This window comes from Plectropomus leopardus, chromosome 12, assembly GCF_008729295.1.
Source record: "Plectropomus leopardus isolate mb chromosome 12, YSFRI_Pleo_2.0, whole genome shotgun sequence".
NCBI lineage: Eukaryota > Metazoa > Chordata > Actinopteri > Perciformes > Serranidae > Plectropomus > Plectropomus leopardus.
In genome coordinates this window covers 25,489,265-25,508,231 of record NC_056474.1, presented here as the reverse complement: position 1 = coordinate 25,508,231, position 18,967 = coordinate 25,489,265, and the positions used below count along the sequence as shown (strand labels likewise).

Below are 18,967 nucleotides of genomic sequence, written 5' to 3'. Positions count from 1 at the left end.
CAGGCGTTGGTGTACGAAAACACAGGACAGAATGTTGAGATTGAGCTGTTTGATGAAGACACTGACAAAGACGACTACCTGGGAAGGTACAGCTTCTGTTAAGACCGTTATTTAAAAAACACCAACTCTACAATTCTGACTAACTACTGTCTACTTATCACTACCATACTAATTAATTTTTTTTTTAGGAATGATTAAGGCCAGACATTGTCATGGATTTTGTGTTTTTCACAGTGTCTCCTGTTCTCAGTGCTTATGGCTTCTTTTGAAACGATTGCTAGAATAATTGATAAGCAGGTATTTAAATAATCGCTCAAATCATAAGTTGACAAAAAAATGCACTAAAATAAAGTAAAAAAATGATCTTGTCTTAGCTCCTAAAATGCGAATGTTTTCTACTTTTCTCTGCTCTACATGATTATAAAATGAATATATTTGGGTTTTGGACTATTGATCGCACCAAAAGAGACATTTGAGGACTCTGGGGACTGAAATTCTTCTGGCATTTTACAGACTAAAGAATCATCAATGACTGAAAAAAATATTAATCATCACTATTATATATTGAATACTTTTGAATGACTTTTAGTTGTGGCCCCGCGTATGACATATAGCACTTGTGAGTAATTCTAAATTTCAGATTCACTGTGAGTTTGTCTTTGTCGTGTGCGCTCGGATCACAAGTTGACAACACTAAATACATGTATAAAAGACGCGTTGTGATCAGATCACTCAAACCACTCACTGAGGTGGTCTAGGATGCCTTTGTCCACATATGTTTTGTAGTGTTTTGCTGTCAGCGCGCTCATGCTCTAAAACTTGCCTGTTGTATGACGAGTTGGATCAAGTGTTACGTGACCTTCCATGATTTTGGCTGTAATGACACAACCACTAATGTGGCCAGCAAGTATGTAGCCATAATAACTGTACAAGGGGTCCTTTGACCACCTGAAGTAAGTGACAAAACTGATTTATCACCAAAACACATCTTAAAACCAAGTGTTAACAGGGCCATAGTTTTTGTGTTTTATGCATTAAGCGAATACATTAATGTTTGGTGCATATTTTGTTTCTTCTGTCTTCTACAACTCATATTTGTCTTGGAGAGTTTGCACTGTACGTAATAGGATTTCACACTCCATTTACCTCATGGTAGTTTTTCATCAAAGGACATGGCCTCCGAAAATGATGGGTGAATCCACCGTGGTGTTTAATGAGTGCAGCGTTGTGTGTCTGACTTTAATTTTCACCAGAGCCCATTAAACGAGCCGCCTTGAGGAACAGTCTGTCGCGACACCGCAGCCAAACTGCAGTGTGATGAGTCAGCCTCGCTTAGTGAAAGTTTTGTGTTGTTTGTTACTTGTTTTTCAGCCTGATGATCGACATGGCTGAGCTCCAGAAGGAACAGAAGGTCGATGAGGTAATCTGCATCTCCTCCTCCTCTCTGTGCCTTCAGCACTCAGCTCCATTTTTTAGACTCAAATACTTTGTTAAAGCTGGAGACTTATAGTGGCATCTTTACTCCTGTGTGCTCATTACTGTGGTGTTCCTACTCTGCACACACAAGAGGTCACCTGTCACTCAAACCCTGTGGGTGGCTCAGATGTTTATTGGATTTTCTCTTGATAAAGTTTGACTTTTTGTCAGATTTCCCCACTCTTCAGCCGTGATTTATATTCAGCATGATAATGCTTACACCAGCTACCCAGTTCTTCTTGTTAGTTTCATTTGAATGTTTTTGTCTGGCTTCAAAAATGTAATTTTGTGATCTTTATTTCCTCCTCTTTATTAAAACGACCATGTATATATGTATATGTATATAAAAATGTATATATAAATTTAATACAGAATTAAGTATTAAATAAGTTGCAATATAAAATGAAAAGAAAGACAAATAAAAAAAAATAAAGAATGGCATTTTTGTAACTTAAATCCCTTTAAATAATTCTAAAATCAGCTTGATTGCATCATGAATACACACAAATATATAGATGTCTAATTATTGTTCTTATTAAAAGAAGGGAGAGATTTAGACAGTTATGGCCTATAGACCTGTAGATTGACCTATAAATATGTAATAGAACAGACAGTAACATGTATTTTATAATTCTCATTTTCATAGTACGGAATGTTATAATATTATCCTTTTTTTTAATAAGGACGCTCATTTGTTGTTTTTTTTCCCCCAGGATGCTGTCTCATATGAGAAATCTTTTTTTTTTTTAAATAAAGCTTTAGTACATTATCTTTATTTATCAAAAAAATCAGTTTTTCCTAAAAATTCATTACTTCGTACATGCTAAGAGAAGAAAGTACAATATCTAATAGATATATAAATCATTGCCGTGTTCTAGTTTCAGATAGAAGATTTTTGTTTTTAAAGTTTGCTGCATTCCACAAGCTCTCCTAGCTTTTTTTAGTCCAGTTGCCCAGCCCTACTGTGGTACAGCAAATTAGTGATGAAGAGTAGCAAAAACAGTAGTTTGTGGAAAATGTGTTCTGGCATCGATATTAACAGAGTACTTCTTTGTCTGCAGTGGTTTGTGATGGACGACGTGGCTACAGGGAAGCTGCACCTCAAACTGGAGTGGTTGTCTCTGCTGCCCACACCTGAGAAGCTGGACCAGGTACAGAACCACCGCTTCTCTGACAGAAACTGCTCGACCTGAGCAGCTCATTTATATTATTAAGCCTTTGATACCTGAACGAATCGGGTTGATTTCTTTCACAAACCTGGGAGGAGGGCAATGAGCCAGAAAAGAAGAGATGACCCAGAAATTTCCAACAAGTTATTATTAAAAAAGTACAAAAAAATTACCTGAAAATTAAAAAAAAAAAAAAAACCCAACCACAAAACAAACAAAAAGTAGAGAAAAGTAAAAAAAAAAAAACAAAAACAAACAAGGCAAACAAGACTTGGAAAAAATCCTATAGTAGTATATAAAGTAGTATATATAGTAGTACATGTATTATATAGTATAGTATATATATATAGTAGTATAGAAATTCCATTACATACAATTTCCATGGCTTTTTTTTTTAAAAAAATAGTGTTCTAAATATCCATTTTTTCCTTCTGTTGAACATTTCTTACTTATTGGCTCATTGCCTTCTTACCATTTGCTCCGGGCTCAAAGGTTTAAATACTTGTGAAAGGCGTCTGAAATCAGCACAAGAAGAGTGATGTCGCTCCAGGTTTCAAAGGGTTAAGACGTCACATTAGGCTCTCGTAACTCGTTACGGCCATTTAAGCTTTGGCTCGCCTGAACCTTTTACCATATTCTTCACACGAATCCTCGCAGATCAATTTTACCAAACAACATGAGTTACAGAATCATTATTTCTTTCTCACAGGCACTGATGAGCATCAAAGCTGATCGCGGTCAAGCCAACGACGGCCTGTCGTCTGCGCTGCTGGTCGTCTTTCTGGATTCAGCCAGAAACCTGCCGGTAAGTCAGTCTGGTCGAACTTCCCAGCATGCACCCGCAGTAATGATTTTCAGTCTCATCTTAGAGTCTACAGTTAGAACCAGTACAGATATTTATTGAGCCCAGGTGAAGAAAAATGGTGATTTACAGATGCTTCTGTGGAGCCTGATGTGTACGAGCTGCCCTGTCGACTCCTTTCTAAACTTTCCATTTTGTCATTGTGCCTTTTTGCCATGTAGGGACGCAAACATGTTTATTTTCTTTGTTGAATGTTTTTTTAGCCTATTTTCCTCACATAAAAGAAAGAAAAATATTTATATTTAAGAATGGGAAAAAAATCATGATGAGTCAGAATTATGAGACATTCAGTGAAAATGTTGATGTATTTTATTTTAATTTATCATTCTGAGCTGTCTATGTATTGTTTATATTTTTCTTGCATTATTGTAACTGTTGTTTTTTTTGCTTTCACCTGCTGTGTGGTTTAATACTTCTGTAAGAGTTGTTCATTGATTTGAGTTGAGTTGGTGCTCCAGGTAGTCTAAAACAAATGTTTTTGGGAAACAATTTAGTGTGTTTTCCATTCAGTTTTTGCTTGTTGGTTCCAGTTCATATAGTTCGTTCACCTCAGTTCCTCACTCATCTTTTTTTTCTGAACTTATTTTCTGTTCTTCACTAAAGGTGCAGTGGTATGGTATAATAACACATTCGGTAGTAGTAGTGCATTATCTGTAATGTTTTGATTTAAACAGAACGACAAGTTATCATTTGTGTTCTGGTGTCAATTGATAAGCGTTTCTAAATTCTCATCTGAGTCTATTAAATACGCTAAAAGTGATAATTGCTACAATGCGAAATCCTCAGTCAGTTACACACAGGATCTGATTTAATAATTTGACATACAGTTTATAATAATTTGATAATATTTCCATTAGCGCAGCAGTTGTGTCAGCAAAGTAATGCTCAGTCTAAATATAGATCTTAAGTTTTATAGACATAATTCGCTTATAAAAAAGACCAGAAGACCATTAAAATGATATTAATTATGTGAAATATAACAACTCTTTGTATAAAATTGTGTTTAAGTCATACCAACAGGGACACCTTCTTATAGTTACCATAAACAATTCAGATTAGCTATTATATTTTTGATCTGTGGGGGAGCATTACAGTCTGACTCTGCACACATATAATAATCTCGGCACAAAAATAGTATATTGACACAGTTCATGAGGCCTGATGCTTTGTATTGGACCTAGTGGCTCAAATTGTTTAAATATATTGAAAAATTTTAAAACGTTTCTAAAACAAATGATTTGTTTTGAAGTCATTCGTGAGGATTACATATGGGGTAAAAAAGCATTTGGGATGAACTTGAGAGTGATATGACAAATAAACAGCGCCCTCCTCCTGTTTTGACCAGAACTATGGCTGCTAGAGTATGCATACAGTATTTTCTCAGCCGTGGTGTCATTTGTTTGTGGTAACTCAACTGTCACTGCACCTTTTAGTCTATCTAGTCTCAGTATTTTTTGTTAGTGTTTGAACTCTGTAGTGCAGGCCTAACCTTCCTCTTTCAGCCTCCTCTTCTTCTTCTCTGCTTCTTCTTCTCTCCTCCTCCTCCTCCTCCTCTGAAGAGCGTCTTCGAGGGGAACTTGGGCTCTGGCTACTTAAAAGAGAGGCGGGCGGCTGGCCTCGTGTTTTGCGAGAACACAGCTTCTCTCTATAGGACCTTATTTGTGAGTCCGCTGGCTGTTTTCTGCATTCTAGAGTAGTTTGGCCAACGCCAAGGTCCCGAGGTCGTGTTCCTTTTCTGTTAGTTTGCTTGTGTTTGCAGAGGTTTTAACTGTTTGCCCAGTGAGCATGAATCCCGACTAGTGCATGAGTTATGACCCTTAATATCATTATATGTTGTGAATGTTATTTGTCAGAGGTAGACTGATTACAAAGTTGCAGGATGTTACCAGAAATTTAGCAAACGACATTGAGGGTTAATGTTTTAGGACGATCAAAAGCATCCTTCCTCCTTATTTTCCCTAATAAGGAATTATTGATCTCACAGTACCTACAGTAAGTTGACTTATTGTACACTGTTTCCTCTAATCTAGTTTCATCAGATGGGTTATTTTCTGGAAGGCAGAGACGCCGGCTGTGCGTCTAACAAAATGAGCCTCTCCAGAGCTCATTCTCTGTATCGATGGCGCTCATTTTCTCCAGAGAAAAAGTTGTGTTGATGTTTTTCTGCCTCACTGCCAACACATATTGGATTTTAGCAGAGTGATAGTTTAAAAAGGATAAAAAACAATCAATGCTGCCCTATGTTTGCTCCCTGAAGGTACAGGTCTTCGTGTTTTGTAAGAAAGGTGTCTCATTCGAAAAAACAAAAAGTACCAGACATGAATTTTAATCTGCTCCTCTTAAATTAGTGTTCATTTTGTCAGTATTTGTTTGTTTCGCAGAATCAAAGATCCATGTGAGTTTCAGACATATATACAGACATATGTGTCATTATTACTTTGACATTTTCTTTTTTTTTAACAATTAGTTACCGAGAACATTAGACATGTTAGTCTTGTTTTAGTCATCACTGACTAGGTTTACATGCACACCAACTGTAATATAAATGGCATATTCTGTTTGGATACTCCAAATTCCAAATGTATTTTCCAATTAGCACATGTGGGATACACCATATTATTCGGGTTTTGGGAGCTTTCTTTGGACATATATTCAGTGCATTTAAAATTTGCATTTCACTTTGTTTTCTTACCAGACAGCCTCTTGTCTGTTGGCTGAACAAGACCGCCATCAGTGGAAAACTGAAAAAAAATCCTATTTTGATGCAAAGAAGCAAAATAACACAAGCTGCTCTAGCCATCTAACTTTTCCATTTTTTAACATGTAAATGTCATGTGAGGGCACGTTAATTGGAGTATCCACTGCTGCATGTAAACATGAATATTAGTGAGCTATCCATTATCATTAGGCATGTAAACAGCTTAGTAGGATTTTTGTCTTTTTTGAGATAAGGGCAAAAACCAGAATATATTGTGCATGTAAATGCAGTCAGTGTAGTTTTACTAAGACTGAATTTGATCATTTTAGATAATTTCTCTTTTTTGTCCACCAAGTTATGTAGAAATTTAGAAAAAAGGTTTTTTTCCCATAAAGTCTGTATTGTCTCTGAAACGTTTTTTCGTCTGTAAAAAAAACATATTGAATATTTGTCACAGCTTTCTAAAATGTTCACAGCCTTGAATTAACAGTTTACAAACATATTCAGAAGGTTCCAGAGGCCCCGAAGTACTCACACTTCACAAGCAGGTTAAAATGATCTTTATGAACTATTGTACCATATGTTTTTGTCACCAAAAAATATAAAAAAAGTTTCATGTCAGGCTTACTTTGAGAGGAAGGAGTGCATTTTGATCAGTCTGAGACACTGAGAGCAGGGAGGGTGAATTCTCAGTGGATTGCTTTCCCTCCATCCTTCCTGTATAAACTCATTGTGTGTCAACAGGTTTTCCCCATCAGCCTCCTGTGTGGCATTTCACCTCGACTCTGCCAGCAGGGGGCAGCACATGTTTACCCCTCCATGAAAACTGAAGACGTTTTGTTAGATTAATTTTAAAGTAATGCACAGACCTGAAACTAATACTTAAACATATGCAGTTCCCACTGTTTGCCAGTAGCTGTCACTGATGGGTTAATGCCCCTTTAATTTAACTGTTTACTCATCAGCAAGTCTGTGTATTGCTTAAATATAGAATGGTGAAGTAATGAGTCCTAAAACGTGGAAGTTAGCCTCTTAGCACTCCCGGTTCCCTCGTCTAAAAGTCTATGGGTTTTTTGAATGGGTTTTCGGTAAAATGCCTTAAATAAGATCTGTGGTTAACACACGCTAAAGGTATTGACACGTTTTGTTCTGCAACATAAAATATGTCCGCTTAAACCCAATTTTTGAACTTTTTAGGTTTTACTCATCTTAAAAAAGGCGGGTTGCTAACAAGTGGCTAAATTGGACTACAGTGTTTGTCAGGGACGTAAGACTTCAACACAGCGGACCTAGAAGCTCATTAAATCCACTTGTCCGCCTTTACAGCTTTACAGAGTCGCACTTGAACTTGTTGATTTATCTGTTTTACAGTGTTTGTAGTGGTGGCGTTTAATACGTGTGACCACGATGTAGTTCGTGTATAGCCTAACAATTGCTTTTTGCTTCTGGCGATTTAATTTACGCTTCAAAGCACACAAAAGTGGTGTTCATCTATGAAGATTATCATGCTGAACAAAACATGTCTCATAAACTTATGTTCGCCACAGAGCTTATTATTGGCGATAACCGAAAATTCCATTCAAAAATCCCATAAGCTTTTTGACGAGGGAACCAGTGCAATGCTAGCTTCCTGGTTGGCCTACAAAAATACATCGTCCCGTCACCACTCTATTGCACCTCTGATCCTGTCACTCATCTGACAGAGTGGACCAGGAGGCAAATTTGCAAATTTTAGGATAACAAAGGAATGGCTCGCCTTACTCTGCCTCTGATTGGCTTACCCTGACCTTACGGTCATTCCTTTGCTATCAAAGGATTCGCAGATTAGCCGGTGATATTTTTGTTCTTTCCAGTTCTTTGGTTCTTTGCAATCTGCAAAACTCTGTGAAATCCTTCATGGTGATATCAATTAATTTCATACCAATATAAATGTCTTGAATTTTACCCAATTATCACCACAACATAAAACCATTGCTGTGTCTCTTTCGAACAGAATTTTTCTTTCCTTCTGATCTTCATTTACTCTCTCTCCATTTTTAATAATGACTCATCTCATGCTGTGGTATTCTAACTAGAGTCCAACTTATATGTTTTAGCTATTGGTTAATGGCAGGTGACAAATTGCAACTATATCCTGTGGAGTTTTGTAAATTTAACCTACTATTTAAAAAATAATTTGTTGTTTTTTTTTAATGTAGATATTATTATTATCATTATTATAGGAATTACATTTTAAAAAATTCAAATTTACTCATCTTTAACTTTTTTTGTTCAACTGGAAAAATGTCTACTTTAATATGTACTAATGACACAACTTCTAAAGAGAGATAATTGGCAGAAACACAAGTTTAACTAAATAACAAATACAGTTTGTGATCCGTGTTGCATTAAATAGTTTTTAAAATATTTCTACTTACTTAAATGAATATGGGCCTCTTAAATCCAGTAGTGGTTGGACTCTAGTTTTGACCTCATGTCCAGGTTTAATTGGGGAATGACATTAACCATGTGATCATCCATGTCTCTCTGTCTGTCTCATTGTGTCTCAACATTTGGTGATGCCTGCGGTCCTGGTGTGTTCTGTCTTTCTCCTCCTCCTCCTCTTCCTCCCTGCATGCCCCTCTTCTCCCTAATAACCTGCTGGTGTGTGTGTGTTTGTGTGTGTTCTCTCCTGCCTTGTCCCTGGGGGAAAATCAAAGCGCAATCCGTTAGAGTTCAACCAAGCGGGGCTGAAGAAGGCCTCGATCAGTAAGGCCATCAAGGTAACGAAGCACACCCATTTCGCTCAGACACCGAGGAGGGAAACAGAGGACCACAGTGACTTGTGTACACGCAGGCTTATAGACTCTCACCTTCAACTCATACTTGCTCTGTATGGCCAAAAGTATGTTGACACCTAAATATTACACCCACATGTGATGCCAGAACTTGCGTGTTAACACACAGCAGCCTTCAGTCGTCTGGTTTCAGTCTTTCCACAAGAGCATTAGCGAGGTCGGTTAACAAGGTGTTTGGTGATAAGGTTTAGCTCACAGTCGACTTCGAGTTCATCCTGAAGGTTCTTGGTGAGGTTGAGATCAGGGTTCTGTGCAGACCAGTCAATTTTTTTCCACACCAAACTTGGAAAAAAAACATTTCTTTTTGGAGCTGGCTTTGTGCACACGGTATCATTATATTAAACAGGAAACCAAATCAGTAAAAATAGCCCCAGAAACAAGTACGCAAAGTGTCCATACATCTTTGGCCATATAGTGTACACTGTAGTTTGAAGTAAGCAGAAATTTAGTCTTTTCATAGCTACATGAATACAGAATTTCTCATTCTGTAGCTTAGTATAGGTTCCTATAGCTGCTTTTTTGTTCTGTTGTTGCAAAACTCAATTCTTACAATATTGCCATAGATGTCTTTATACTTTTTATAAAGTTATGTTAAATTTAAGCAGTTTTACACCCAAAGGTGTAACTGATTCAACATATTTTTTAAGATGTAAACTTGTGTGCAAAAAAACATACCTGTAATTGGTTGGTGCTTTTATTGTGTATTGTGTATAAGTTAATGACTTGAAGACTTTTCACATTATAAATTATAGATAACCTTTCTTATTTAGTCGCTAAAAACTTTTAAACTGTTAAAACTTGTCTACATTGTTGGGGGGGGTTATGTCGCACTATGAACAATATCAGGGATAATTCAAGATCATTAAATTATTCATGATCAGAATTGAGGCTCACTAGTCACGAGTGGTGACCTGTAAAATAGTGTTTGATTTTAGTCACTGAAACTGAACTTACTGACTGTTGCTGTGAAATTATTAACAAACTCCACTAATCATGTTTCTTTACTAAAACTTTGTGCTGTGTCTAACAATGTGTGTTGTAATTAACAACATTGTTGTCCAATGTACATTAATCTAATCTTTTCTTTTCATGTGATTTCCAGACTTCTTGGTTTGGGGTTATATAGACTTTTACCTTTTCAACTCCTTCTTCCATAAAAATCTTCACATTTTGCCATCAAGTGCTAAATGTGACAGTATAGTGCACACTTGGTGTCATGGTAATGATGTGATTGTCACATGCTCAAAAATGACACTGTATAAGCTTTGTAATTGTGAATGCTCAATAAAATATGGATACATTTCCTATTAAAGGCCATATTGTAAAAGAAAATATTTAAAATGTAGAAGGTTTTTATTTATAGCATGTTTAATCGGATTACTTTACCCAAAAAAGATGCTCTAACAGCTTAGAGTAGTAAATCTTTACCAAAGCAACTCATTCATTTCATCACTGCATCTTTTTTTCAAGACATCCGTTGCTAATTCAACTTTAAAGAAACAGCTATCAAAGTAGTTTTAGTATTTTGATATAGGAAAGAAAATATGAAAGAATACAGTTCCAGAGTGTTATAAATGCTAGCATTGCTTGCTATAGCTTGCTAGCCATTGCTTTCATGTTTGTAAAACCTGTGTTTCTTCCCTGCAGTCTGGTAAGAAAGTGACAAGCGATCCCAGTCCGTTTGTCCAGTTCACAGTGGGACACAAGTCCTACGAGAGCAAGGTGAGACCAAAGTGCGATCCATCTTCATACCCACCACCATCAGTATAATCTATGAATCTCGTGTATCCTCATATCTCATGAAACATTAGAACTACAGCCAATGTAACCCCCCTATACTTTAATTATATTCTGGGATTAAGTGGATTGAGGACAACTTTACCTTTCAGTTAACGCACTGTTTAACATTTTGGAATATTCAGTTATGTGCTTTTGTTCTAAGCATGACATGAGAAGATGGATAATAAATATTGTGCCTGTGTGTAAAGTATAAAACAGGAGTCAAGACATTGTTAGTCCAGCTAAGAATAAAGACTAGAAACGGGGAAACGGCTAACGTTACTGTAGCCTGGATCCTTCCAAATTAGTGTAACTCACTAATTACCACCAATAATTTTTTTAATAAAAGCTTTTTAAAAAAAATTGTTTTGTATTAATTTAACAAAAATATAAAATGTGTTAATCCATGATCTTTAGAAACCTATATAGGCATAATTTATTTTGTTATTCTAAAGTGTTAGCCAGCTAGCTAAAACTTCGAGAATAACGAAAAAAGATGCCAATAAAGGTTAGCTATGTTACTAGATTTACTGGACACACATATAAACATGTATGCAGTGTACATAGCACAAGCAGTGCAAAAGTTAGCATAAAAGCTTGGCTAATTTCACGTCTTTGTACTAAGCTAGGCTAACCACATAGTTGACTCCAGCTCTGCATTTAACACACAGACACAAGATTGGTATTGATATTCTCATCTCACTGTCCCAAAGAATAAAAAATAAGCCTAAATCCCCAAATTTGAATCTATATAATTTTAAAAATAAGAATTTGTAGAAATGTGTATATTTACCCTCCACTTGCAGATTTTATGTTAGCTGTGTAGCTACAAACTTGCTAGCCAGCTAGCTAGCAAGTTTGTAGGTGTATCACATTGGCGGGCATCTAGCAGTAACTTTAAATTTTGTAATTTGCTGGACCTGCAAATGTTTTGGTACTTTTAGAAGACACTGTAGCTGTGTTCAAAACTGTCCCCTCATTCACTCACTCACTATTCACTATTAGGTGTATATTAAATAGTGCACTATATAGAGAATAACCAAACGAGATTTCGGACACTACGTTGGAATTTTTTTCCCCTGGAAATACACAGCCACATTGCATTGTGGTAAATGGGAGCTGAATGTAGTGTACATGGTATGTACACTCAAATTTGCTGTGCATTGTGGGCATTTTATAGTGAACTATATAGTGGATGAAATTAACAGCAGAGAAATCAGACACCACTACAAAATTGCAAACACACTATATGGTGCACTATATCCGTGATAGGGGACGATTTCGGACACAGTTTATGACATTTTTACATAACTTAATCCCTCAAAGTAACATCAGATACAGAGAAATAGCAGTTTTGCAGTTGGCTGTAGTCTGTTAGGAAGATTCTCTGACTCCTCTCTGTTTGCGTCCTCTTCCAGACCAGATATAAAACCAATGAACCGGTGTGGGAGGAAGCTTTCACCTTCCTCATCCACAACCCCAAAAGCCAAGAGTTGGAGGTTGAGGTACAGAGACATATTTTGTCTGCTGATTTCATTGCTATAATAAGCAGTTAAATCTAATATCAGCTGATGATTTTAGGTGAAAGATGAGAAACACGAGTGTTCGTTGGGGACGTTAACGCTGCCTCTGAGTCACCTGCTGGAGGCCGAGGACATGACGCTGAACCAGCGCTTCCCCCTGAAGAACTCTGGACCGAGCTGCACCCTCAAAATGAAGATGGCTCTGCGGGTAGGAAGACAACCTGCCGATTATGTTCCCTGAGTGCTACTGAAAGCAATTTGTGCTTTGTCATGGTGCCATTAAATGAGTGCGTAGGGGTCGCCCAAAGTGGTTTACTCCAAGCTGTTAGAAGCTTTTTAGAATCCCAAATTTGGCAGCGAAGTGGCCGTGTGGTTTCAGATAATGTCCTTTTACTGGAAGACTTTAAATTGAGCTGAACTTTATTAGTTTATGAAACTTTTTTCTTGCCTGATTTTTGAAAAATTTGGTGTTCACGCAGAACATGGGTCTTGGAATATGCATTAAAGAAACATTATCAGTTCTGAAATTCAAAATCACACTTTCTTGTCTTAAAACTGTCAGACTTCTTTGAAAAAGTTCTCTGTATGTGTTTTATTTCAGGTGCTGTGTTTGGATAAGACCACTTCCTCATCCTCAGACTCCACCCCGTCCTCCGTGCAGGTCCGCAAAAACAGCTCTGCCAGCCAAACCCCTCGGCCCTCCGTCTCCTCTGACTCCCCTGCGCCTACTTCCTCCACCTCCGACATCCCGCGCTCTTCCTCTGTGTCGGCCCAGGACCTGCTGAACCGCCAGAGGGAGGCCGACGACCCCTTTAGGTCTCCGGGGAGGTCAGACTTGGGGCAGGGGGGAGGAAGAGGAGGAGGTCTGGCTGAGACAGGGAGGAGCACCTCCAACCTGGCCATCTCTGGTTCCCAGCAGTACCTGGCTGGAGGCAAAGAACCGACGCCCAGCATCGCCTCGGACATCTCCAACCCCTACGCTGCTCAGGAGCTGCAGCAGAGACTCCAGCAACTGCAAAAGTATATATCAACCAAACATGCATCCATTTATCTGTCAGACAAACAGTCTATGCCCGGGATATGTATCTTAAACGACAGGAAACAACAGGAACAATACTTTGACTTACAAGTTAGGGCTGCAGCTAACGACTGTTTTCATTTCATTTTCATCTTCTGGATTGATCGGTTAATTGTTTTGTCGATTACAAGTCAGAAAATAGCGAAAAACCATCCTCTGTCTCTCTTTAGTGGTTCAGGCCCGAGTCATTTCCCGCTGGGTGAGGTCCAGCTGACCGTCAGACACAGCTCCCAGAGGAACAAACTCATCGTGGTCGTTCACGGCTGCAGGTACAGACCAAAATTTTCTTCCAAGAATCATCTTTATAAGGTGAATGTTTTCACTGTCATGTAATATTCATTTGTTTACCTTCACAGGAATCTGATAGCGTTCACTGACCACGGCTCAGATCCGTATGTCCGCCTCTACCTGCTCCCTGACAAACGGCGGTCAGGCAGGAGGAAAACTCACACGTTCAAGAAAACCCTCAACCCAGTTTACGATCAGACGTGGGTCCCACCTCTCTGTTTTCAGTTATATTGTTCGATACGTTTTAAGTTAAACACAGTGTTGTTGTTGATTCTTCAGTGGCTGAGTTGTAAATGTACTATTTTGCTCCTTGTGTCTCTGTCTGCTCAGGTTTGAGTTCAGTGTTTCCCTCGTGGAGCTCCACAGGCGGACTCTGGATGTCGCAGTGAAGAACGGTGGAGGTCTGCTCTCCAAACACAAAGGCCTTCTGGGAAAGGTACAGGCTTTGATGGGGCAGGAGGATTCTAGATGTTTGTTTAAACCCTTAGTAAACATCTCGAATAAAATGTGTTTTATCCTGACAGAATGTTTTTTTTTTCACCTAATTCTTAGGGATTTAAATTCTTGATTTTAGTCTGGTCATGCAAGAATATTGTAATTCAGTATTTTAATTATGTGCAGTCATTTAGTTGTAATTTAATTATTATTGTTTCTGTTGACTTTTTTCATCAGGTTCTGGTGGATTTGACCCATGAGGACATCAGTAAGGGTTGGACACAATGGTTAGTTTCTGATCTCCATCTTTATTAAATGTACAAGCAGCTGATAAGACAACAATTAACTGAAACAGCTTACACAGAGCTCATATTAAAAATGCTTGTTTTTGGTGAGTGCAGAACTGAAAATACTCAAATCTAAAATTTGTGTCTAAAGGGCTTCAAAACATTTTCCTGAACTGCTCAGCAAACTCAAATTACTGCCTCTGTGTGACCTTTGTGATCCTCATTATATTAATTGCCTCTTGCCACTTGTCACTGTTATGCTTGAATAGAGTTTTACGTTTAAAAAGCAGTAGGCAAGTTTTGCTCAAAAAAAAAAAAAAGGTCGAAGTCAAAGAACAGCTTTGAAGTTTTGTAAATAAAATTTTGTAGAACCCAAAAAAATCCTTGTAACTGCTGCCAGTCGTTAGTGAAGGTCTTGAAAACTACAATAGATTCAGAGGAGACATGTCTGACTCCAGGTAGAATCAGTGTACGTGTCATGTAGGGCTGTAATTTATGATTATTTTCATTGTAGACCAATCTGTTGTTGATTTTCTTAAATACTGAAGAATCTGGAATCAGATTTTTTAATGCATTTCTTAAAAAAATATTCAAACTGGGTAATCATTTTCAGTTTAGTTGATGAATGATGATTGATTTTAATGTTGACAACCAGTAGACTAGTCGTTGCAGCTCTTACGTCTTGTTGCTGCCGTGCTAAGATTGGCAGCTCCATTACAACCTTTGCACAATTTTTAAAAAGTCAGTTCCTCACGTGAACTCACTGCTTAGGAGCTCTGGGATTTTAATGAGACGCTACTTTATTTTATAAGTTTTGGTAACATTAATAAAACACTGATGTCAGAGGCTGTTGCAGGAAAAGGACAAAACAGGAACTTTCCAAAATAAAACCCTCTTTTCTCCTCCTACAGGTATGAGCTGAGTGAAGATGGCATGACGAAGCCTCACCAACTCTAGACGGCAACCACAGGAACCATCATCATCATCATCATCATTATCATCACTACCATCATAACTCTGCACCTCCTTTTATTTTCCTCATGACTTGTAAGTGTACAAAAGGAAACAGAAAAGCAGCTTTTGACATTCATTTAATCACATCAGTCGCAAGGCAAACCTCCCCTTTAAGAAGTGAAAGGCTGATAGACTAAAGGGAGTATACAACAAGCAGAATACTATATATGACATAATGTACTGCTGTGGAAGTCTATATTCCATATTTATAGGAGAAACTATAACAGATGTAGAGGAAGACAATCTATTTTTTTGCAGTTTCCTGCCTGGAGTTTTACTTAAGAAAGAGCAATGTACAAGTTTGTAAATATAAACAATGATGCTGGACAAAACAGACGGCATATTCTAGAGATAAGAGAGAGGCGTGGTCTCTTATTTGGCCAAATGATTGTTTGTAATTTTATTTGATTGAATTTTTTTTAAAGTGAAAAACATTCTGGACAAAGTTTCTGAAGCGGAGCAGGCGGGCGGTCGCAGGGAAAGACGCCACCAAAGAGACGAGAAGTATTTCATTTTTCGCCCTTGTGCGTTTTTGGTCACGCAGCTTTACCTTGGCTTTATTCCACTGTAAAAAATATGTGTATTAACCAATTGAAAAGAACACTAATTAGAAAAATATTGTGTCAAACGTGATACAATTACGAGTTTGTTTAGTTCTTTTCCTTCTGTTAATACACCTGCGGTTCCACTGAAATAAGGCCATTGTTAAGAGTGACCTGTTTTTTTTTAAACTGAATATTTGCACATCTCTATGTTTGGGGATCATTTTGACTTTCTAAATTCCTCTAGGAGAAGAAAAAGTCTGTTTTAGCAAGTAGTTCTTATTTTAAGTTTAAATATTTATGATTTAAAAATAAAGTATCAAGTCTTCTAAAGGAAAAGTTTGACATTTTGGCTTTCACCATATTACAGAGACTTAGACGAGAAGATGACAGCTTCATGTGTGTTAGTTAAATATGAAGCCACAGGCAGGAGATGGTTAGCTTAGCTTAGCATAAAGACTTGAAACAGGAGGAAACATCTGGCCTGGAGGTAACGCAGCCTGCCATTCAGCACCTCTAAAACTCACTGACTTATGAGATATATCTTGTTAGTTTAATTTGTACAAAAAAAGTGGTTCAACATATTGTTAGTGAGATTTAGATGTGTTTGTTGGTGGATTTTACCTTCAGAGTAAAGCTAGCTGTTTGCCTCAGTCTTTATGCTATGCTAAGCTAGCCTGTTGCTGCTGACTTGAGAGTGCTATTGATCTACTTATCTTATTTAAACTACTTTGAAAGAAAAGAAAAATAATTGTATCTGCCAAAATGTGGAACTAGTCCTTTAAGGTAAATAATGCATCAAAACTAACTGTATTTAAAATGACGTGATTCAGTTTTCACCCACATTTTCTTAATTTTGAAGCCACTAATTCTCTCCTGGTGCCATCCAGTGGTGATATTTGGAAAATGCTTTTATTTTTAATTTACCCTTTTACCCTTGAAATGTAAACCTTATTCATGTTCACTTTTTTTGTTAAAAAAAAAAAAGTTTATGATGTATTTTCCACTTTAATAGTCATGCTATACCCACTGTTGTTTTTCAGTAATCTGGCTTGATCAAGGTTAAGCTACCATCAAGAAAAACGTATCACTTGCTGGCAAATTTTTCACATTAAAAGTCTTCCAGCTTTCCCTTTTTGGTAATCTTGTAAGAAAAAAAATAACGTGAATGAATACAGTGAGTTAGGACAGGATTCATGATAATAAGAGAAACTAGTGCTGTGGTAATTTAAATTATAATGCTGACTTCACCATTATTTTAATCCTGGCTTTATTTGGATGACCATTATTTACCACTATTATAGGAGCTTTAACAGTTAACACACCTACACAAACACTGAGATGATTTATCTGAGTGCATCACAAAGTCTGCCCCAATTTTCACCAGTGTGATTTCTTCCAACACAAACTTCCTAATTTGAAAGCTTCTTTAATCACAGAAAATATCACACAAATAGTGGCTTTAAAAGTGAGAAAACTAGATGATTACAAAAACGGGTTTCAGCGGGCGCTCACTGCAGGGTGCTTGTCGCCGTTTCAGTGATCCCATACGATTAATTCCCCTACAATCATTCTCAGTTGTTCACTTTTTCTTGATCTATTTTTTAATTCAACAATAGTCTTAACTTGTCATAATGTGTCATTTTCAACACGTGTCTAATCTGAAAAAAAAAAAACTATGCATAGTCTAAAGCGAGACATACTAGTGCTGAAAATGACATTTACCTGTTTTGTTTTGTGTACATAATCTTTGTTTTTCACGTACATCATATTAAACACTGCTTTGACTTAACAGCACTTGCTTGGAAGGGATTTATATCAATAATAAATGCTATCAAATACATCAAATAAATGCATATGTGGCCCTTCAAAGCCAAAGAGCAGCGATCTTGTGTTGAAACAGAGGAGGCAAATGTGACCTTTGACCTTCAAAAAAACACAAATGTAGACTTTTGCCTTGTTGTGTTCACATCAACAAAAGTATTTTACACATATGTAATTGTGCTGTTCTGCGTTTTCTGTCTTTTAATGTTTTTTTTATTTGTGTTTCGCAGCTGTTGCCCTCTGTCTCGGTCTGTGTTTTATTTTGTAAGAATCAAAACGTTTGTGTGGATTTGAGAGCTATGCCTCAGTGGTGGGCGTTGTCCTCAGAAAGGCGGTTTATTTTCTCCGTCTTCTTAATTTATCATGTGCCTTAAAACTTCACACGACCCGGTGATATTTACATGTGTAAAAAGAACCAACAAAATGCTTCAACAGTTTATCATGTTTCAGAATGTCTCCTATATGTCTTTTAAAAGAAATAAAGAGCTTTAGCTGGTGATAGCAGCATGAAGCCGTACTGCACTGTGGCCTCTGACCGTTCTTTTGAAGTTTGTCGCTGCGGCAGCTTTAAGGGGGCCGAGGATGATGCAGGACTTCAGCGTGCTTTGGTGTTTGTTTTGATTAGCGAAACTGAACAAAATACATTTGAGAGTCAATGATTTATTGTTGCAAATTGCAGCTTGTTTCAATTTAAGGGAATTGGCCCTCTGACACCCAGGTTGGGAACCTCAGAGTTAACCTTTTAAAACATGGGTTGACATCAGTTCTCTTGCACTGCTTTTCGACGCCTTTCACAAGCTATTTTAAGCTTTTAGCCCTTAGTAGGCTGGTAGGATTTAAAAAAAAAAAAAATGAAAACAGAAATAAAAGTAGCAACTTTGTAAGAAATGTCCTGCAAATTGCAAGAAATTAGTAAGATTTAGAAAATGATTCTTCAGAAAGCTAAGGAAAACTGTCCAGAAAACTATACTTCTAATTCTCAGAATTATACATTTGAAATATTTTACAGAGTTATTATAATTTTTAAGCTCTCTAGGCCATTTTCTTTTTTTTTAGTTTCTTTTTTTTTTTACTGTTTGTTTTTTGGGGGGGTTTATATGCTAATTTCCGGGTAATTTTCTTGTACTTTCCTGCTAATTTCTGGGTCATTTCTTG

The 18,967-nt window shown here is 37.2% G+C and overlaps 1 protein-coding gene across 1 annotated transcript in view; it reads left to right on the top strand.

The window, feature by feature from the left end:
• esyt2a (extended synaptotagmin-like protein 2a) overlaps positions 1-18,334 on the top strand; it is a 59,675-nt gene extending 41,341 nt beyond the window's left edge. The window contains 14 exon segments of the mRNA XM_042497791.1: positions 4-86; positions 1,372-1,420; positions 2,538-2,627; positions 3,355-3,450; positions 8,905-8,967; positions 10,690-10,764; positions 12,240-12,326; positions 12,403-12,552; positions 12,946-13,364; positions 13,593-13,691; positions 13,779-13,910; positions 14,041-14,146; positions 14,383-14,432; positions 15,344-18,334. Of these exon segments, the coding sequence (XP_042353725.1) occupies positions 4-86; positions 1,372-1,420; positions 2,538-2,627; positions 3,355-3,450; positions 8,905-8,967; positions 10,690-10,764; positions 12,240-12,326; positions 12,403-12,552; positions 12,946-13,364; positions 13,593-13,691; positions 13,779-13,910; positions 14,041-14,146; positions 14,383-14,432; positions 15,344-15,389 (1,545 nt within the window). The 3' untranslated portion in view covers positions 15,390-18,334.
• Positions 18,335-18,967: the final 633 nt, after the last annotated feature.